The 22,531-nt window shown below is 39.9% G+C and overlaps 2 protein-coding genes across 7 annotated transcripts in view; one reads left to right on the plus strand and one right to left on the minus strand.

Moving 5' to 3' along the window:
* Nucleotides 1-1,458: 1,458 nt before the first annotated feature.
* ZNF830 (zinc finger protein 830) lies at nucleotides 1,459-13,071 on the plus strand. Its single transcript, XM_055798633.1, has 10 exons — nucleotides 1,459-1,619; nucleotides 1,785-1,884; nucleotides 2,874-2,994; nucleotides 3,554-3,587; nucleotides 4,927-5,138; nucleotides 5,478-5,568; nucleotides 6,235-6,298; nucleotides 9,279-9,359; nucleotides 10,679-10,755; nucleotides 12,655-13,071. The coding sequence occupies exons 1-10, from the start codon at nucleotides 1,498-1,500 to the stop codon at nucleotides 12,836-12,838; spliced, it is 1,086 nt and encodes a 361-aa protein (XP_055654608.1). The 5' UTR covers nucleotides 1,459-1,497; the 3' UTR covers nucleotides 12,839-13,071.
* Nucleotides 8,126-22,531, minus strand: part of LOC101913690 (poly(rC)-binding protein 3-like) — a 67,671-nt gene continuing 53,265 nt past the window's right edge. For 3 of the 6 annotated variants that reach the window (XM_055798632.1, XM_055798631.1, XM_055798630.1), the window contains one exon: nucleotides 8,126-10,252. In XM_055798632.1, coding sequence (XP_055654607.1) covers nucleotides 10,188-10,252 — 65 coding nt within the window. In that variant the 3' untranslated portion in view covers nucleotides 8,126-10,187. The other 3 variants (XM_027794453.2, XM_027794452.2, XM_027794447.2) reach the window with 2 other exon arrangements.

The following is a 22,531-nucleotide window of genomic DNA, read 5'->3' on the forward strand; positions in this document are numbered from 1 at the left end:
GGTGGTAACTCACGGTATCGGATTATTTGGTTTCTAGGACATAAGTCTGTATATTGAAAACAAGCTTTTGGAATATAAAATTTTCTGTCTTCCAAATACAAAAATGTGTTGATTCACTTTGGAAAATGGATGGTTGTGTTTAGAGTTATCTAAGACCTGGAGTTGATTGACTTTTATACTTGGTTTGGAAAGGGGGGTCCTACACTTCATTTTTTCATGATAGCCTTAAATTTCAGTAAAAGCAAACTCCTGTGCTTTTCGAAATTGCAGCAGACCACAGCTGTGGGAGAAAGGGGAAGGAAGAAGAGATTTAACATATTATCCAGTATTTGTAAACGTTAATACAGCTTAAGATTGAGATCTGCATTCTCACTGATGCTGTATTCTAGATGTACTGTGATACTTTGCGACTGAATCATTTCCTCACCCCAGCCGCTTGCCCTGCTCATGTCAAAGGCGCTCATGGCTGCACTTACCCCATCGTTTTCCTCCAGCTGCTGTGTTGCTCTGGCTGCGTTTACACCCACCCCCACCCCCCCCCACCTCTGCTTTGCCTTCTGGCCATTTGACGAACGTGGAAGTGGAATTAGACGCTTCCTTGCCCCGTTTGCTCCCGCAGCTCCTGCAGGCTGGTGGGAGACGAACTAAATCCGCCGTTCAGGGAGCCGCGGGGCCTGGAGCCGCGGGACAGCTTGCTTTCTGGGAACAGCGGAAAACACGCCTGGTTGTAGCCGTGTCGCCTGTGACCGGGTCCTCCTGAAGGCAGTGTCCCTGTAAACCTGGAGTAACGCTTCTTTGACTTGTAATGGGCACTCGTCGTTTGGAGTGGAGTTTTAACACCGTGGAACTTGGGGCTGGAGGGTTTTTTTTAGTTATATTATTGTACTATCATAAATGAAAAAGCAAAAATAAAATGCGGAGCGTTCCCTGCTGTCCGTGGCCGCGGTGCGGGTGCGGTGCGGGCTGTTCCAGCGGGGGGACCGCCAGGGCGGGAGGGGGGGGGTGGCGCCTGCGGTGTCACCCTGACTGGCCGTGAGCTGAAGCTTCAAGAAAAGCCGTTTCTGTTTTTGTTTTTTAGAAGCACTTTTCCCGGTTGGGACGTACGGGGTGTACTGGGTTTCTTGTTTATTTTTTACTTATTTTGGGGGGTGGCTTTTGCGGCACTTTTAAGGGCATTTATTCAGAGACGCGGCCCGCAGCTGCAGTACCATGCCTGGCTAGTTCCGACGGTGCTCCAGAGGCTTTAACTACTGAAGACCCTGATCAAGCCCAAGGTTTTTTTCCGCTTCTCTGCTGCCATCACCTTACTTTTGCTCCTGCGCCTCCCCCGGGGGCTGGGGGGGGGGGGGGGGGCGGGCGGGCCGGGCTCCGCTTCCCGCGCCCCCAGCCGAAGCTCCGCCCACCAGGAGCCCCGCCCATCCGGTGTACGTCGCGGGGCGGGGCCGCAGCGTCACTCGGGTCCCGGCCCCGCCCCGCCGCTCTGCTCGCCGGGGGAAGATGGCGGCGGCCGGGGTGGGCGCGGGGCGGAAGCAGGTGCGGCAGGAGGAGCTGCGGCGCCTCATGCGGGAGAAGCAGCGGCAGAACGCGGGAAAGAAGCGGATCGACTCGCCCTTCGCCAAATATCCTCGGCACTGGGCGCTCTAGCCCTCTCCTCGGGCGCGGGCGCTGGCCCGGCCCGGCCCGGCCCGGCCCGGCGGGTGGGAGGGGGTGGCCGTTGCGGGGCGGTGGGGGGCGGGCGGGGGTCCGTGCCGCAGCGCCCTGCTTCCCTTAACGGCGGCCGGTACGTACAACAGCCTGGGGCACCTGAGCTGCACGCTGTGCAACGCGCCCGTCAAGAGCGAGCTGCTGTGGCAGACCCACGCCCTGGGCAAGCAGCACCGTGAGGTGAGCGGCCGGGGGCTTCCCGCCCGGGCGGCGCGGGCGGCTCGGCGCTGGGGGGGGTCGGGGGGGAGCGGGGCGGCTCCAGGGCACCCGCTTTGCGGGGTGCGCGCTGACAGGTAACCGCTGAGCATCTGTCAGGAGAGAGTCGTGTCAGAACTAGCCTGAATGTCGGAGCTGCCTTTTCTTCTTGAAACCTGTGTACCCGTTGAAAGGGCAGCACTTGAGAGAACGGTCCGTGTCTAAGGGGCGTGCTCTGAAGTAAAGCTATTTCCACGTTAGCGACAACTTTCAACTGTCACTTGTCTGCGACCCCGACTTGTAAACCCTCCTTGGGATTGCTTTTTCACCTGTATGTTATCAAGTGGCAGCTTACACGTGGTTAAGAAAATGTGTTACTTTTTCTTTATAAATTAGCAGTAAAAATAAAGAATTTGTGAAGCAATTTCAGGGAGCTTGTAACTTGTTTGCAACCTTAAATCAGATTTTTTTTATCCCTTTAAATTCTGCTGCCGCTTCTTAGTGGAAACTGAGAGACAAGTAATGAGGAAAAGACCAAAAGAACTGAGGGGTTCCTAGTTCATTGCTGCATACTGAGTAGATGGTTGTTGCAAGGCACAGTGACTTTAATGTCTTTAATACTACAGCTGTGTTTTAAGATGCTTAATATTCCAGGATCTTAGGATAGGTCCAGTTTTCCTGATCCTTCCTACAGTGTCTTACTGCTGTAAGTGTCGCTGATCTTAGTCTCCTTTCTCACTCATATAGCCTCCCTTGTGCAAGTGTCAATTCCTCTGCCCCCATGTCACGTCATTCAAGAAGAGGTTGACAGGAACATTGGTCTTTGTTTTGGTATCCGTGATGTCTATTTCAGTGCTCTTGTTGTAGAAAGATATTGACTTGCTTTAAGAAACTGTTCTAAAAGCACTGTATTTTAAGCTGCAATCCAGAAGTTCCTGCTAGGACAGTTTGCTGGATTTTGTACTTCCCTACAGAGAGTTGCGGAATTAAAAGGTACAAAGCAGACAGCAACTGGTTCTGCTGCTAGCACATCATCTCATCCTGTCAAGAGAAAAACTGTTGATACAGACAACACAGAGTTAAAGAGAATAAAAGGTAAGGAGAGAAAAATACTTACCAAGCACTTGCCAGAATCTAGCCACTTTACATCTTGAATGTTTTTGGTTTGTTTTTTTCTCATGGAAGTGAGTGTGGATGCGTAAGACTTGAGTTAGTATCAGCCTGTTGCTACTGAAAAGGGAAAAAGTCTGCCTTGCTCTTTCTCTGTGAGTTCACAGGTCAAGAAAAACCTGCATTTTTGGTAGCTTACCTAGTTTTCATCTGGGTTATTGGGTTAAGTTAGGTCATGGGGCTGTGGGCGTGGTCCAAACAACCAGAAAGATTGTAAATTAAACAGCAGAAGCGGTTGCCCAGAAGTGGTGTTACTCCTTTTCAGTGGGATCAAGCTACTGGTTTACTTCAAACCAGGTATGAAAGTTCATGCTACAGGAAAGATAGTTATTTTTTTTCCCTTGATGCTACTAATCGTGTAAATATATGAAATCTTATCTATCTGGGTGTGCATTTGTGAACTTGCTGCTATAGTAGGAGTCTGTCTGAGGGATATTTCTTTTAAAAGCACCGATTGTAAGAAGTGACTCTTGGTTTTATACAGGTACAGATGAAAAGCCACATACATCTACATCTGGGTAAGTAGGTCTTACTACATGAGAGTTTCTTATTATGTACCAGCTGCTGCATTCTCACCCTATTCTTCCTTGTTCCTCCTTCCTAGCCAAGGGTAAAGGTTTAGATCAGGATTAGCAGATCCCTGTTAATTTTCTAATGTGTGTGTTCCTGAACATGGCAGCATCTTCCTCAGTGCAGATGAGAAAATCTGGTATTAACTATAGTGTTTCTGACAAAACAGGAATTCTTTTACTGTCGCTATCAGACCTTTAAGGATTAATACGTGGTGGCATTACACAGTTTCTTAGAGTGAAAATAACTAGCTTGTGGCATGCAGTCTAATGCTAGCATACTGCAGAAGAGATGGTAGTTTGAAATTAAGACAAATTTAGAATGTATATTGAATTGTACATTTGAATGATGCTCACAAAAACCACCAAAAAATGTCATCAACATATCTTTATAAAGATTTTTTTTTGTTACTGAAAATTCCTGTAAATGCATATCATGCAGTTGAACTCTCGCAAATATAAATGACTTCAAGAGATTGGGTTAAACATCTTACTGCCACTAAAGATTTCTGAAGGGATTTGGACATCTTTATGTGGTTGTTAGGTATCACATGAGGCCTGCAGGTTTCCTGTACAGTTCTTCACAGGATAAAGTGTTACTGTCTTGCACAGATACTATGTGTTGTTACCTTGTAAAACTTCTGAGTATGTGCACAAAATTAACAGTTGAGAGGTTTGTTTGTTCATTATTAAACTGATCAGTATGATTATTTTAAAATATAACCTGGAAAAATGTTTGGCTTGGAGGCCTGCAGCTATTCTAAGCAAATCTGGGTTTTCTCATTGCTGAGCCTGTGTGTCTCTTCTAAGCTGCAGTTATGAGCAGTAGTAGGTATCCAAAACAAGTAGTTGTGTTATACATGAAGGTTATCAAGGTTTACATGACATTAGTGTGGCCGTTGAACTATGAATTTTGTATTTAATGTGTTCACAGTAGGTATACTGATGCAAATGACTTTGCGGACATAGAATTACCTAAGCTGCTATTCCTCCCAATGTGCTTTGTTATGGGATATTTTTATTAATGTTTCTGATATTCAGTATTTAGATACAGAAATGGAACTGAAGTGTGTTCTCAGAATTAACCTGAGCGTTTCTGGGAAACTTCAAATGAAAGCAGCAAGTATGTGCTGCCTTCAGAGAGTGGTTACATCGGTAGCTGTGTGGTTTAGGGTGTTGCACACTATCCAAAAAATCATATTGCTCACAGATTGAATAGGCTTCGTATGGTAGACTGTAGCTGATCTATGTGAAGTTTGAAATAGTTATGTTGTGTGTTCTTTACTAGGCTACCAGCAGATTTTTTTGATGAAATGGAGCAGGATAGTGCAAATGAAAAGCTTTCAAAGGATCCAGGTCCCAGTTTATTGTCAGGAAATTATGATGATGATGATGATGATGAAGAGGAAGAACAAGATCAATCAGACAAATCTTCTGCTACGCATAACGCTGAAATTACACCTCCAAATCAAGAAGTAGTAGCTAATTCTCTGCCTGCAGGTAACGCTGACTGAAATAGTGATTCAGTAAGGAGAAGCTGTGTTGTGATGATGGAGTGGTTTTCATGTGTTTTTCTAATTATTGCTGTTAGCTGGTTAGGGTGTGTAACGTTGGAAGCAGAGAAAGGAGGTTCTTTGATGGCTTGTTACTGCGTGGTGTTTTCTTGGCATGCTTGCTGATTTATGTTCTAATTGTTTGAGGTTGTCATGTGAAATAATGTCTGGCTGTTCTTCCCTTGATTCTATAAGGTGTTATTTGAAATTCCTGTCTAGTCAGAATTTTATGAAGAAGCTTGAACAGTTGTTCTTTCTGTTCATAGGCTTCTGTCCTTTCTTACAGACTTCTTTGACAGCAAAACTACAGCCGCTCCTATAGTTTCCCATTCAGGATCCATACAGAAAGCAGAGATACAGGAGAAGATAGTGGAAAGGTAAGCAGTCAAATCAAATACTGATGGATTTGGGAATTGTAAATAAACATTACTCTTCCAGGAAATACAGACAGTGATCACTTAGAAATATGTCATGTTGTCAACTTGTATTCTGCATAGTTTGTGTGTGTGTAGCATCTAGCATTATTTCAGACAGGTGTTTCATACAATAGGGGTAGGATAAGAGATGGAGCAATGCCATACAGTGTCAGACATCTCTATTTGGAAATTTTAACACAAGATACTTTGGAAGCTTAATGGCAACCTCTGCTTTAACAGTTTAAAGAAAACCATTTGCTTGTTCTATAGTAATGGTTCACTTCACTTGAGCACTTTTTAGACAGTGGTTTAGGTTTTCAAAAGTACAGACTGTGCTGTTAAAATGTTTGGGTACTCAGTGCACTGGAAAGAATAGTTTAAGAAACCTAAGCTCCTGTTGTGACAGTGAGATTTAGACCTGTCTGTGTAGTTTCTTTTAAGTTAGGAAAGACCATGCTGAAGAAGAAAGTTTTGATGGTTGTAGGTAATACTCGGGGCATAAAGAACTGGCTCTGTTTCTGGGTCCTTTTCTACAAGATTATGGATTTTATTCTCGACTATTTTTAACTCTACAATAAAGCAGGTTGTAAAGTGTTAACTTGGGATAATAGTAGTCAATCATTTCAGGAAAGAAAACACGGCTGAAGCTTTGCCAGAAGGTTTCTTTGATGATCCTGAAGTGGATGCAAAAGTAAGTCATATGATCTTTTTGTGCTTCTGGATTTATTTCTGCCAGTTGTAATGCTTTCTGAGGAGTAGGGATGCTTTTCCAGGTAATTAGTCATATCAGAATGTAAGAAAATGAACTATTTAGAATAGAATAGGCTGTTTCAGTTGGAAGGGACCTATAGCGATCATCTAGTCCCGCTGCCTGACTAGTTCAGGGCTGACCAAAAGTTAAAGCATGTTGTTAATGGGCGTTGTCCAAATGCCTCTTAAACACCGACAGGCATGGGGCATAAACCTCCTCTCTAGGAAGCCTGGTCCAGTGTTTGACCACCCTCTTGGTACAGAAATGCTTCCGAATGTCCAGTCTAAACCTGCCTTGTCACAGCTTTGAACCGTTCATTCTGTATTAATTAGAAAATACAAAAAGGGATGGGGGTGGGTGGGAAAAGCTTGTTAAACTCTCGGAAGATACTTTTGATTGTGGTTCCTTTGTGGCTCTTAAAGAAGACTGAAGAAGTGTTATTTGTTGATTGAAATGCTGGACTGAGATTTGAACAGTCCACCTGTTACTTTTATTTCTTTTGAGTCACCCCAGGAAAAGCATTTCACCTAATTTGTGTATCCAGTTCTGCTTTGGAATTAAGGATGTAACAATAGTTCTGTAATGTCCTTTGAAAGATCCTGTTGAAAAGTGTTCTATGTGACTGATGCTATACATCCTGTTAAGAGTGAAAATAGCTAGATTGTGGCATACACTGTAATCTCTAGTACTGGCATATTACAACACTGAACTTGGTCTTCAGCCCTCTTGTCTTCTACCACTGTGGATTTTTTTGGTGCTCGGAAAAGAAATGCATGCATTCAACATGCATCTCAAAAAAACACAACTAAAAATCTTGACGTTTGGATCAGAATCATTCATACTACTTGCACAGTAGCAAATGATGACCAAAATAAATACTGATATTTGAATTAGAAACCCTTTTTGTTGCTGTTGGGGCTTTTTTGTTTGTTTGTTTTGTAAAATTTCCCACAGATTTGATGGCTTTCCTGCTCTGTTTATTGAAATAATAGTGTTGTAGGCTCAAAGTCTTTTCTATTTTCCTGGAGTATTTTCCATATTGTTCACACTGTAGAAGGCTGCTGGTGTATTTAAATTGGATTGTGAGGCTGAGCCATGAATTCTGATTTGAACACCTTCCAAATAATGCTGCTTTATATTCTGTTAGTCCCACTGTCCCAATTACAAGCTTTTGGTATCTCTTGCTCTGGCAAGGTTCTTTAGGCACCACTCATGCCCACGTGCTGGCATATGTGAATAGTTTTGAATAGTGACATTCTGAACATTGAAATATGTAGCTGAAAAAGCCACACTTTTTCTTTTGCATATGACTAACTGGAGTGTTAAATTTTTCAAATAATTAGTTTCACCATGAGCTCGGAAGCTTGTACAAAGCAGGATTGCCTAGCAGACAAAGGAGAATCTGCTTATATCTCTGAGAACATGGGTTAGTGATTTTTTGTTCTGGTCATCGCCTTGGCTACTAAAATCTACAAGTGGATACATTTTCCAACAAGCTCTTCCTTGAATTGCTTGCAGGTGCTCTTTCTTTTTAATCAGCCCTTTCTAAATTTAGCTAATATGCAGGGGAAGGAAAATATTCGTGACATTGCTTATACTGAGATGACTGCAGTGATTCTTTGCTGGACTCATACACAAAATAATTATTTTCAGAATTAACAGTGAGCCTTTGGAAGGGATATTGTGGGTGTGAAAAACATTAATTCTTTACATTAGTAATTTGTAAAGCATATAAATTCTGGATTAGATAAATATTTCAAGGAAAAATAATATCTTTAGTGTTTAAATTTATTGTAAGAAATACAAATAATTATGAATTACAAAAGACAACCACAATGCGTAATAACACAGTACATACACATATGATAGAAATAATCACAGAACAGAAAATGAAATGATGACTATTACTTCCCAGTATGTAGTTTGCTTGGAAGCTTCTAATTTATTCTACAAACTTAATTCATACTACTGGATTTTGTATAATCATTCAGGAATAAAATGTACCAAACTGTTGTCTTTACCATCATGATGACTGATGTGTTACCAAAAGAGAGGAACAAATAAAGAAAAAACAAAACTAATGCAAAAAAATGGTGTCATGAATTACTCTGTTGAAACTGCTTAGTTTCCACCCAGTCCAGAGCCAGGCATAATCTGTCATCTAACACATGTTATGTACCACATCTTCCAGTCTTGAATTGTGGAAGTTTTGGTCACACAGGTAGATTATCTTGTTTATTTGCTTGTTTTTAACAGAGTTTTGATTACCTTAGTTGTAGATCTTAAGTGAATTCTTACAGCTACTACTTTTTCAGTCTTCTCTTAGTAATTAATGCCACCTACCACAGAAGAATAAGCTTTGCATGTTGTTAAAAATTGGTATGTAGCTGTACTATTTCTTCTGTTAGCCAACAAAATTAGACTAGATCTGAAATATAGTCAGACTGTCTTAACACTAGTCATACTAGCGACAAATATCATTTGATATTTTATGTTATGCCAAAGGCAAATAATCCACTGCTTTTTGGCTTGTGAGATGGCTACTATATATGATTGAACAGGCAGTTTACAGAAGAATTTAAAGGTTATCACCTGACATAGTGAAATTGCAGACCATCAAATTAACAGACTTAGTCACTTCTGTTACTCCAAACATTCCACACCATCCATTCTTAGTCAATTATTCTTTAATGCTGCAGTCAAGGATGTTGTTTTAATCCAGGATTAGAGTCAGATTTTTCCACCAAAATCATTGTGCAGCTGCACTCTCTTATTCATATACATTAGCTAAACTGAAGCATGCTGACCTGACTTTTCTGAGAACACAGCGTAATTTGTCCGATTTCTCAGGTGTCTTACAGTGCCCCAAAGAGTTACTAGACATAAACTTTTAATAAGCTTGTTTTTTCATGTTCCTTAGGTGCGAAAAGTTGATGCTCCAAAGGATCAGATGGACAAAGAATGGGATGAATTTCAAAAGGCAATGCGACAGGTCAACACAGTAAGTAATGGAATCTATTTTTATTGATTCTAAATACTATACACAGTAAGGAAAACAACAGTTTCATGCAGCTCTGCAGCAGAATGACTGAAATCTGCATTTCTCAGCTGTTTGTTGCAATGCAGTTTGTGGTTAAATGCACTTTATAAATGAGCAAAGGCTTCCTTCTGTTTTCCACTTAAGGGAAATTAAGTTGAAAAAGCTTTTGGTCAGGATCCAGTCATCGATATATATCTAGTTACATTAGTTAAATTGTATTTAAATAAGATAGCATATATCTCAGATCAGTGTCCTGTATCCAAAGAGGACATAATTGTGGGCTCATCAGATGAGATATATTCATATTCAACTTTGAAAAACACAGAACGAACTACCACTCATATAAAGTATAGGTAACCTGGGTTTTATGATTAATTTACATGTTCTGGAAAGGAACCCCAAAATTTGGGAAAGTGACAAAAGATTTTGTGCATGTGACACAGAAGTTGGTCACAATTTTTGTGTACTTCCATTTTTTACTGTTTAGCATTGCATGGAAAGTCTTCCCGAAACAGGTTTTTATCTGCCCTTTTGTATAATATCAAACTGTCACTAAAGATACCTGGTGTTCTCAATCTTCCTTTAGAGTATTTGCTAGTTTTTAAATTTTAATTGTAAATAATTGCTTATATGTCAGCTGCTAAGAAAAGTGGTGCAAAAAAATTTATTGTTGCTCATTTTAAAGCGGTCAGCACTATAAACAGAGCGAATGTTCATACAAAAGCGGTGGTGGATACATTTTGCTAGCATTAGCCATTCAGATAATTCTTCAGCTTAGAAGGAATCTTCTCAGTTATGCGTGGACCATTGATTGCATAGCATCTCCCAGACATTCAGATTTGAGAAAGTATATGCTGAAAAAAATAACAGATTAGAAACACTTCGGGATCTAGTGGGAATATTTAACCAATACTTTCAATAAGCATGTGTAGTTAAGTTCCAGGCATTGGGGTATAGTCCTATTTCAACCTCAGACTTTGGATGCACGTAGTTTGTTTATGCTTAGTTTCAAATAGTAGTATATTGAAAAATTTGAAAGGTTAACCCCAAAGCAGCCAAACTGCTTTTAGTTTTAAGAAAAAACATTTCTACTTCAAATTAAACCAGATCAGATTTTTTCTGTATTTGCCTCCAGAGTCTTTTGTGAAGGTGAGAGTATACGTATAGGAGACTGACATTGACTGGAGGTAGAGGGGAGGAAGGAAAGACACAGAGATCAAAAAGGAACAACAGTGGAATTGAGGATGAAGGTGAATTTTCTTAGTGCTTTTCTGGTTTAGATTTCAGAAGCGATAGTGGCAGAAGATGATGAGGAGGGACGACTAGATCGTCAGATTGGAGAAATTGATGAGCAGATGTAAGTAGATCAATTTTTCCTCCAACTTTCTGTTCTCCAGCAGTAATGTGTCACTTGACTAGAGTGCTAAAAACATTTTTAATGTTACTCTTCTGTGATGTTACCTGTCATTAATCACTAAATATTTGAAGGACAGACTCCTTCAAATTACAGAGTGATACCTAATAAATGCATGAATTCTGGTGCAAAGTTACGTAATTATTTGCAAAGAGAGGATGCACTGGAATCACTGAAAGTACAGCAAGCAGGCATGGGCAAAGTAAAGCAATAGTAGGCAAATTCTTTTAACAAACTGTCCCTATTCCCTCTCTCAAATGTCTTCCTTTGTATTTCTCTGTGAATTCTGATTGATATAGAATTTATGTGAACACTTCTAAAAAACAAAGTCTGATATTCTGTACTGCAATTAAAATTTTAATAACAAGATTTGTGTTTTCACCACTGATTTGCTGGACTGAAAATTTCCTGTTCTGTGACTAACTCTCCTTGTTTCTAATAAAAGTGTACTTAAAGGTTTTCTTGAATGTTGCACTTCATTGCATGAACTGGGGCTTTTTTGTTCATTTTGTTGAAATAGTAGCTGTAGCGGTTGGATAAGCATTAGTTTAAACTCTTAAGTAACCTGAAATACAGCTTAGTGGAACAGATTATCACCATCTTTATGTAGCTTAACATTTGATTAACAGTGATTATAGCAATGGTAGTGACTGAAAAGAAAAAAATGAATTCTGATTTTAATGAACCTTGCAACAAAAAGGAGACACTAAAAATTAAAGGAACACTTAAACCATCTGGACAGATTTATGTGCTACAGATAATTAGCATATAGTAACAACAGCATTGGATTCAAACTGAGCTTTGGTGGTACAGGAATGTCTTTTAACAGTGCTCATGTGATTTTGGAGAGGGCTTGAGCTAAGCCCGGCTGTCTTTGAGCGTTCATTTTCCCCAGTAGCTTAGGATGCTGTAGAACATAGAACCAAATTCAGAAATTTGTAGAGAATTTCAAGTTTGTTACCACAATTATTTTTCCCCAGAAGAAAAGTTCCAAATTGTTAAATACTCCTTTTGTAGCTTTGTCCTCTGAGTGTATTTAAGTGCAGGCTACTTCAAATTAAATTCAAAATCAAATTAATTTCAGTAACATTCATGTTTTCCTTAGCCTTCAAATACTCAGCTGTGACTGCCTGTAAGTAATCCTATTGCAGAAACACAAGGGGAAATAGGATCTAGATAATAGTTTTTCCTTGTTGACTTTTCCTAGCAAATAGGAATGAAGGAAGGAAAGATATATTCAAATCAGGCTGATATTACTTAGCATTTTCAACAAAATACCCTGTTAAAATGGCTAGAATAATTGTTATAAAACATATTTCAAGGACAGAACTTGTTAAGTAAATGGAAAACGGAAACTTGTGGATTGTGTTCACTTAAAATGTTTTGTAACAGCACACAGTAAGCACATAAAGAATCTGAACACTTGTGCTGATTTTCGATTTTCAGAGATGCCACCACTAAGTTATCAAATTGATAGCTGATTGATAGCTCATCTTTTTATGAAAACCGTAAGTGGAGCAAAGAATGGCATCTCTTCCAGTGTAGAAGTGGATATTGATTCAGTGTGTTTTTTTAAAAATTATTTGTGGTGGTATTGCAGTTGTTAAATGTTTGAATTAGATCTCATTGTTAAGAGAACTGACGACACCTCTCTGCACTGGTCTGTTTCCACTTGATTAACACAGAGAAAGTACGCTAGCGTATTGAAAGCTTATTTTTTAATTGATGGGAAACTGTGGAGCTTGCTTCATCCAAAGTCGGAGAAGCAAAATCCAGCACTGTAGAAATTATAGTTAATGTGGAAAGGCCACAAGTGTTAATAGGTGGTTTACTTTTCAACAGTGAATGTTATCGCCGTGTTGAGCTTTTGCGTAACCGCCAGGATCTGATGAAGGAGAAGTTAAAGGAAGCCATGAGATTAAGAGCAACACAAGAGAAAGAGGATGAAGCTATTGGTAGCGAAGACGAAGAAGAATTGCAGGATTTGCTGTCTCAAGACTGGCGGGTGAAAGGGGCTTTGTTGTAGCATTTCTGCATCATGGTTGATAATATCTTCCCGTGATGTTACTTCCATTGTTAGAAGTGAAATGCTTTTGTTAAATATTTATTTAAAGAGGATCATGTGGTGGTAAAGAGCCAAGTGTATTAAAAAAAATCTTTATAGATCTACAGTGGTGTATTACTTGCTGTAAAAACTGTATATTTCAAATGTTTTACAATATTGAATGCATCTTTCCTATTAAAATTATTTGTTTCCTACCAGAGGTATTTTAATAGAATTAATAAGTAACTGAAGAATCTCTAAGGTTTTGGAAGATTAGATATATCTTATCTGGTCATTTTGAGACTTGGGTTATTGTATATAGAAGTAAATTACTTGCAAAAGTGATAGCTTATAGAGTTTTCTGAGATTGGGGGGGTTAGGGAAAGGAAAATATTACACATATATGTTATCTTAAAATTTCTAAGTGCTCTTCCATCTGTTGCCCCAGCTCCCAATAAAATATGTACCTTTTTTTTCAGGATCTGTTACAGTTTCTCTGTGTAAGGACCAAGCTCAGAAACGTTGAGCTACAGCTTCTCCACAGTGTATATACACTGTGATGTGCCATAGGCAGTTCTAAGTATTTTTCTTCATAGTATTTTGTTTTGTTTAGCGCAGCCATAGTGTAGCATACCTCACTTTTCTTGAACCAGAGGGATGAAAACACAATGTTTACATATTTGCCTAGCTACATTAAAGGGTGACAGAATGCTAGAGAGGGAGGTACTGCACTGGAAACTGATGAGGTAAAATCATTTCTCTAGCTGTAAATACTAGAAATTTTCTTAAGATATCTTAGGCACAGAGCATCTAAAATTGATTTCTGTTCTGATAAACACAGATGAAGTAAAATCAAGAACTGATGGACTTGACAAGGCTAGGACATAGAAAGCAGAACTACCTTGAGCTTTGGTAAGTGTCTTTTCCTCCCCCTCCCCCAGGCAGAGTGTATTTTTTTACTTTTGCCAATCTTAAAACATTTCAAATTTGCTGAGGACTTCTGAAAAAATAGGAAAAGTGTGTGGTTTGATTTTTCCATGATCCTTGGATTCAGCTCTTTATATTTATAAAGCTGTCAAAATTCAAGCAGTTTGGTGCATCCATTTATTCCTGCTCACATATGCTGGTTTACAGCCGTTGGTGTTTTGGTTGATTCAATAACCATGAATGTAAGTAGCTGTTATTGCTAAAATGTTTGACATAACACTGCAGTCTTAGATGCATTAGTATTGTTGTTGAGATAGCAACGTTCAGAGAGTGTTGAAATACAGAAATGTTCAGAGAGTATTGAAACAAATAATTAAAGTTTTGGTAAGTTGGAGAAAATTTAATTGGGCCAAACCTGGAAATGTCTTCCTATAGCATGAAACATTTGAATATTAATGTATAAGGTACCTGTCATGCTGTAGTTAAAGAGCTCTAGATGCATTTATCGCTATCAAGAGAACTTTCAGCTGAGAGTGTGGTACAATATTAACAGATGGACTGTTTTTTGGGGTTTGTTTTTTTTAAAAAAAAAACAAACCAAAAGACAGTCCTCCCAAATTCACTCTGAGAAGAACTAAGCTAAATTTCTAATAGTTCTGCTTATCTTTGCTTTTCACCAAACTCACTCACCAACACATACTAGCTTGTTAAAACTGAACTTTAGAACCACTCTCTGCATTGGGCTTCAATGTCAGAGAAACAGGTGGTTAAACTGAGATTTTACTGATAGTCATGGACATACGTGTTTTTACAATATAAAAATATTAACCTCCTGAGTTTATAACTTACACTTCCATTTTGTGCATATATCTGTAACTTTAGTTTCACTTTGCACATCAGTCTGCAAATCACGGTTTCAGCTGCTGATAAATAGGAAAGGAACTGAGCGTTAAAACAGTTTAGCTGTTTTCATTCACTTTCCCTCTTTAGAGATACCTCGTGGTTAGAAGCTAAAGGCAGTGAGTTTAGCTACAGTGCAGGGAGCTTCTTCATTCAAATCCAAAACCAGTGCAGCCCATTGTTTTAATTAGTAGGAATAGATGGCAAGAGTAAACACCAGATCACTCATCACGCTATTCATTATCCTTCCATGACTTCCGTTGAGAGAGTAAAGATGGTGGACAAGCCAATGTGTGTATGTATTGCTGAGGAAGTAACTGCCAGCATTGGTCCCTCTTGGTTGGTTAGGAGTTGGTGCTTTTTTCTTTGGAGGAACCTCACAGATGCACAAATAGTGTTGTATACAAGTTTTATACAGCTTATTGTGTGCAACTGTATGTTTCTTCAGCATCCGAAACAAAGCTTTTAGAGAGCTTTGTGAAGAGATAGGAGTGACTTTGCTATTTGTCTCATACATTACATTGACGTGCATGTGCTGTTGTGTCAAGAAGTCAAGAAATCATCCTGCTTTTTAGCAGTGGTTGTAGCATGGCTGTAAAGGGGAAGAGGGAATTATCCCAACTTTACTGAATGGTGAAGCTAATTTATCAAGGTAAATGTGTCTTAAAAACATAGGCATAATTAATTCATATTTAAATCTGTGGTCAGTTTTAGAAAACAATTTTATGGGTTTCTGATGAGGTATTCAGCTAGAAGATTAACTAGAGGAAATAATTGTTTTTAAAAATTTGTAATTCCTTAATTTCTAACTTCTCAATTTTCTGGAATTCTGTTTTTAAACAATAAAGATGAAAGTAGTCCTAATAACTAGCTCTGTCCATAGCCATTATTAAAACCAAAATTTTAATCTCTGGCACAGTGGAATTGAGAAGAATATTGTAATTCTCTGATCTCCAGGGTTTCCAGAAAACACAATCAGAATTTAGGGGGAAAACTTAGCATTTGTAATCCTTATTTATTGATAGAATAATTGAGTTTTGCCCAAATTTAAGAACTGTGGATCTCCTGCCACCAAAAAACTGTTGTGATTCTGCAGCTCAGTGGTTGTGAAACTGGTGACTTCCAGGACCAAAATGTGTGTGTGCGTGCATGTTTGCAATGGAGTTTTAACTAGCAGCTCTGCAGGGAGCAGCAAACTGCAGCTGCCTGTTGTTGGTAGCTAGCTGTTCTCTGGCAAGTGCAGTCAATCACAGACGATAATCTGTGTGCTAACTTCTCTCCTACCATGGAAGAAATAAGCTGCTGCGGTCATGACTTAGAAGTAGATATGGAAAAAGGGCTGTATTTGGTACAGAGGAGCCCAAAAGTGATTGCGCAGAAACAACCAAACCAAAATAGCAACAACAAACAAAACATTGTTCTGATTTGCTAACATGATTGTTTGTCATTCCTCCACTAAAGCATATAAACTTAAAATTTTGCTTCAGAATTACAAATATCAATTAAAAAGAACATTAATATTAGCTTTGGTCAGGCCCCTTGCCAATAAATTCAGTTTGAGGAGAGAAAAATTTTGCTGATTGCATGCCACTGTGATTCTCTGCATTTCATCATCTTAAAAGACACTGAGCTAGAAATAGTTCTAATGAGGACTGTTCTAATACTGGAGTATTTTCAGCACTTATAAAGACTTTTTTTTTTTCTTATAGTCAGGAAAGTTTGCACTAGGAATTGGACATACAGCCAAGAGGAATCATGCTATAGGTGTCACTAGAAGCTACATTGTGAGTATATAATGTTTCAGAATTTCCGATTGTTAGGTACCATCAGGTGAATTTGACACTTCTCTTTCATTTCAGCTACTGTCTTGAGACACATGCCAGTTGGAGAGTGACAGGACACATGCATTGATGCAGAAACTGAGTTAATCAACATTACTGCATTCCTTCCTGGAAACAAGCAGGAGGTACACTTCAGTAGCAAGAAGGGCAGTATGTACTTGTTTCCCTAGAAAGTGTTGCTCAGAACAAGACACTGAAATTTTCTGGTGTGAAGCAGTTTCTCAGTATCTGCCTTCATTTGATCTTCAAATGAAGGTTCATCACTTCACGTAGAACTATCCTGGCCTGTTAGCTGTGGGAAGAAATGCAAGCAATTTCCTTATGCAGACGTCTAAACCAGGTCTTTCCTCCAAAAACATAGCAGAGGGACTAATACCTTGCATAATTGGTGATTACAGCAGTTACAGAGGATATAAGAGATCTTTGTTCAAATCCCTCCTCTCTATGCTGTCCCCTTTGAACATGCAGTTCCAGTGATCTAGTTGAGCAGCCTAAAAATTTCAGTCTTTCCTGTAGAAGCTGTGCCACTGTAAAATGATTGAATTAGTATGCATATGTGACTTTCTTGTTCAATAATCATGGCACTTGCCCAAGAAGGGGAAGGTCCTGTTCCGAGTACATAAATAGTGCTGAAATACATTCAGCTGAGACTGAGGCTCTGGAAGAAACTGGATTTTGGTATCTTTCCCATCTCAGACAAGCACTCTTGTTTTCAATACTCTTTGATACTTAAAAATGCAAAAACTAGGCATGCTTCTGTTTCTGCGAGTTTGGGTGGGGAAGGTTCGGCGCATGCTTTAAGACTGTCTTGTGAAATCTCAAGAGAAACTCCCTGCCCATGCAGCCTGGTGAGGCCGAGGCACTTGCCAGGTGCCTACATTCATGGAACCAGTGAGGTTTATGCTGTTAGCTTCCTAGGAGCCTTGACTGGCACAAACACACAGTTCGGGGCCCATAGATGCCTTCTGGCTGTGTCTGAGAACAGAAAACACATTGCTAATAGCAATGGACTAGGTTATGTGGTTGAATACCTCTGTTGGTTTTCCTTCTGGTTGAATATTCCAGCCAGCATTCGTACTTTCTGTTTGTTTCATTTGAGAAACACAACAGAGCTGCTTGAATTTGAGATGTTTGCCAGAACTCTGATACCGATTTCATGATGTGAAAGCTGCAGAACTTCTGTTATTTTTCATTTGGAAACTCACAGTTGTGTGGGCAGTGACCTTTTCATATCAAGTGCATGCTTTCTCTTAGCTATCTTTGGGCATGGGTGGTTTAGTTTTCTATCTTGGATAACATTATTTTTTACTTTTCTTTTTTCTCCCTCCAGATGTACCTTCTTGTATTTTGTTTGCCCATTTTGTATATTAAAAGTATCCAGGAACTTTTTCTTCTCATTCAGAAATATTTTCCAACTAAAATAATTAAATTAAAATGAGTCTTCAGCCTAGATTTTACCGCATTCCTGCCTGTATTTTTTGCAAAAGCCCTCTCACAAGAGACTTCGGTTTTTCCTTCCTTTGTCCATGTGTCTTTATTTTATCTCTCCTCATTCCATACACAGATGTGCCCCTGCACTAGTTTCGTTAAATCCTAGTCTTTTCTAGCCAATTCTGCAAGGCATATGGGAATTGTTAATGTGAAAGATGCTCTTATGTGACAGAGCTGCTGCTGCCCTTTGCCTAGCAGCTTTACTAGGAGAGCAAAGCCTTGACCTACTTACTGCTGAGCTGCAATAATGTTCGTTTTTTGTTGGCATTGTTGTTGCTGTTGTTTTTTCATTTACACTAGCCAAAGAAATCGCTTTTGCTGTTGAGGAAATTTAGAGTCTGCATTTAGGAAATGAAAGAGTATGCAGGTCTCTGCTGTGAAAGCAGCTTCAGCTCTCCTTTAAAGACTCAGAAGTTAAAATGTATTTTAAGTCATATAAATGTATTCTAAGTAATAATAACAAAGAATTTTGTCAAGGTTAGTACTACAGACTATAGTTCTTCTAACCTAATGGTTGGAATAGCTAATTCAACATTGGGTAAAGCTTCCTGAGTGCTGGGATGCAGTGATGCATTCTGTCATCTTCCTTGGCAGCCTTTATTGTCAAGAGTTGTGTGGCTGCATCTGTATTGAAGAAGCTGTTGACTTCTACAGATTGCCACGTCTTGGTCATATCATAGTTCCAGGCTCAGTCTCATGACCCAGACACACAGGAGCTCGCTGTACCCTAGAGTCAATGGAAAAAAAATATCGATATGCCCCGTGAGTACTTGGCCAGAGCAGTAAGGGGAACTGGGAACCCAAGCTAAATACCCGGAGACAAGTATAGACCTTAGCAGAGTAGGGATGGAGGTTGTAGAATTAGTTTCACGTCGTTAAAGATGCTACTCGCTTGCACTGCCAAAACCTCATGCTTTCTCATGAGGATAAAGCAATAAACATGAAAAGTATTGCCAATGCCCTACGAGGAGAGGGGGCCAGAGCACAGCCAGAAGCGCTGTATGCAGCAACACCTCAGGGCCAGCCCCTTTCTTTCACTTTTGTGTGAAGAGATAACTTTGGCAGATGGAAAGGAGGAGCTGAATGGCTCAAGCAGAGTGTCAGGGCAGGATGAAACACTTCTCTGGGCCAGCTCTCCATTCACCCTTTTTAATGCAAATTGTCATCATCCTCCCAGCTGGGCTAGTTTCCTGGAGGGGTGAAAGATGCTGTCTAGAAGCCTCTCTGAACGGTGCTGCTGGGAATGGGAGAATAGGAAGGGTCTGAGCAGTAATGTACTTGGTACCCAAGTTTGTTCTTTTGTTCTTGCTTTTCTTTCCCCAGTGTCTGATCTTACAGTCAGTATGGGAAAACAAGAGAGATACAAACCAGTGGCTTCTTTGAGCAAGAAGCCATGTTCTCTTTTCTATGCAGTGCAAGAAGTTCTCCAAGAGCAACTTTGTTAAAAAATGAACAAGGTTTTACAGAAATGCTTATTCTACTAATTACACAGTCTGGCTTTATCTAATCCTGAAAAGACTTATCATCCCTGACAATGGGTTAATGTACTTTCTAACGTTGCTAGTATTGCACAGTTGTTACACTCTTTCCCAATGAGCACTGGGACCTTAAACATGATAATATGAAACCTTTAATTGTTAATGAAAACAAGCAGTTTGTCTATGATCTTAGTTTGACAATCCATAAAATAGTGTTTCTCAAATGACAAATTAGCAACTTGGTTACAAAGAACAAAGTTTAAACAACACAACAGTTGTATGCACAAAGCTACCACGTCTTTTTTTTAAATCAGGAAAAAAATTTATTTATAAAAACGTCTCATTTAATTTACTGTCAAGTCTCTAGCTGAATACAGTGGTTTAGAACACTAACGGCCCATGCTTTTATACAGATTAGCCAAAGCATGAACATCAATGAAAATTAACCCCCAAAAATAAGTTTTCTTTGCTTTATGTTATGAGCCACAACAGTGTTAAAACTGGAACAGTAATGAAAGCAACACAAGAGTTAGGAAGCACAGTTGCTTAAAGAGTAAAGGAAGTATTTTCTTTTGATGTCTCAGAATAATAAGAAAGTTAGAAATGGCAGAAACTCCTCTGTAGATTAGTCCATAGAAAGCATTGTCTCATGGGGCTTTGGAAAAGTCCTGTCTGGTGGCTAATGCACTAGGGCATGATGAGATACATTACAGAGCCCCCAGGCCAGTAACTTCTGAAGACAGCCTAAAATGTAGGAACAAAAATGAGGAAAAGAAAAAAAAAAAAAAAGGCAAAGAGAAAAAAAAAAGAAAAAAAAAATCTTCTCACTATTAAAAAAATAACACTTGAGTACAACCAGCATAGAACAGCATTTCAATGCAGGCAAGTTTTCTCACACAGAGATTGGTGGTTTGTTTTTTTTTAAAGTGTCAGTTATTGAAACAGTTACAATAGTCCAGAACAATTTTACAGCAGTTTTCTAGAGCTTTAAAATAGCTGAGGTACCTTGCATTATTTCCAGTTTTTCCTTCATTATATACAAACAAACAAACAAACAAAAAAAAAGCCCAAAACAAACCAACCAAAAAAAAAAAAACCCAACAAAACCAACCAAAACCCCCTTCTGGATAAGTGCAAACTGTAACAATGGCAGTTCTACAAATGGTTACAGTGACAAAACTTAGTGCAAAGGTACTAAGGTGAGGAAAAGCCCACAGAATACAGAAATGACACAAAATACTGAGATAGTACTTAGCCCTATACAATAATAATAACACACTTTGAAATACCATGTTTTAAAAAGTATTGCATTTGCATTGTGTTTTTAGTTTATATTAAAATGCACTGAATACAGTTCAATTGTTAAAGCTTTGTGTCCAAGGAGTGCAAAGTGGATGAGCATGGCGGGCTAATGGGATTCTGGATTTGGAAGTGGTGAGGAAAATATTGCATTACTGAGTTATGCAACAGAAATTAAAAAGAAGGCGGATGGACAAACAGAAAATGCAGTTAAAAACTAGTTCCAACAGCTAGCAACCAGCCATTACATCACCCAGCTGTCTTTGGTTTGGCTGCAACTAGATTTCTGGTTTTAGTTAATCTGAACATTGTTAAGTTCTTGTTAAAGGGATGCTATCTGTTCAGCTAGCAACCTTTGAATGCATGATTAGCAGTGAGTTACATAGGGATGTACTTTATACAGAAACCTAACAAAGAATGTTCATTTTGGCTGAACAAAGTATATGTGGGAGGGCGTACCAGAGTAGAGACTGTACATGTCTGATTTGTACCTACTACTAAGTACTTACAGAAGTAAGTACTTTGTCAGTATATATGAGAGTAAAATGTCGAGTGTAAAAGGTGAAGCCTACTCTCCCTCCCTAAAGTGGCGTTCTTAAAATCATGTTTTTCCAAACCAGAGGAAAATTGTTGCACCCTTTAAAAGAATGAAGTGCAAAGGCACAGGTGCCTGATATTTTTTTATTGTTGTCTTCCAATAATTATAATTTAGCTGGTCAGACCAGAAAGCTTCATTTGTTGTACGCAGAAGTACCTGAGGTTCTGGTATTTTGTAGCCCCTATATCCTGCTTGCAGGCAGGTGTTGGGGCAGGGAAGACAGGAGTCTTCAGGCCTATTGAGAGCAGCAGAATGACCAAGGGGGCCAGCACGTTACGTGGGATTTCAGGGGCACTAACAATCATCAGAAGCGGCAGATTTGCAGGTTCTAGCCATATAGAAATTCATCAGAGGTGCCAGTTTGCCATAGAAAAATGTTCTGTAGTTGGAGGGATCCCTTCAAATGGATTTAAGTATATTTATATGCCAGGCAGCACTGCTGGAGTAACCAGCTGTCAAAATTTTGCCTTGTTTATGTTTTTCTTCCTCTCCAGGTGTCTCCTTGCTGGGGTGGGGGCAACCCTGCGGGGCTGCTGGAGGGCCGGCCCTGGCGGAGGGATGGCACTGGTGGGGCGAAGGCCCCAGGCCGGCGCCTGCCCACTGTTGGAACTAGTTGGTAGGTGGTGCCCGGGTGTTAGTCGTTATGGAGAGCGGAAGACGACTTGAGTCGGCAACAGTTAACACTAGCAATTTAACAGAAAATAAAAGATGCCGTATTGTTTCCTTGGTAACTAGGATCTACCACAGACTCTTGGTAGAGCTGGCAAAGCTTGCATTGTGTCTCATCCCTTCAATATGGAGCAAACTTCTGGCGGTCAGATTTCTTAACCCCGCTCGTCGAAGGAATTTTGGCAGTGTAAGCGGACAAACTCCCCGTGGCCCCCGCGGCGGCCGCGGCATTTAGTGCCAGGAGTGGGACAGTTTTCATGCCAAGCAGACTGGAGACAGGAACGGCATAGTGGGTGGTTGGCAGAGTTGGTAGGGGAGGGGGGGGTACTGACGGTAACGGCGGAGGCGGCCGCCAGCACGGCCATGGAGGTGGGGGTGGAGGTAGGGGTGGCAGACTGAGAGAGGTTCATGTTGAGGTCAACAGGGGTCGTGACGGAAGCGGTCTGGGTGCTGACTTTAGCCATCTCTAAGC

This window comes from Falco peregrinus, chromosome 3 (assembly GCF_023634155.1).
Source record: "Falco peregrinus isolate bFalPer1 chromosome 3, bFalPer1.pri, whole genome shotgun sequence".
Lineage (NCBI taxonomy): Eukaryota > Metazoa > Chordata > Aves > Falconiformes > Falconidae > Falco > Falco peregrinus.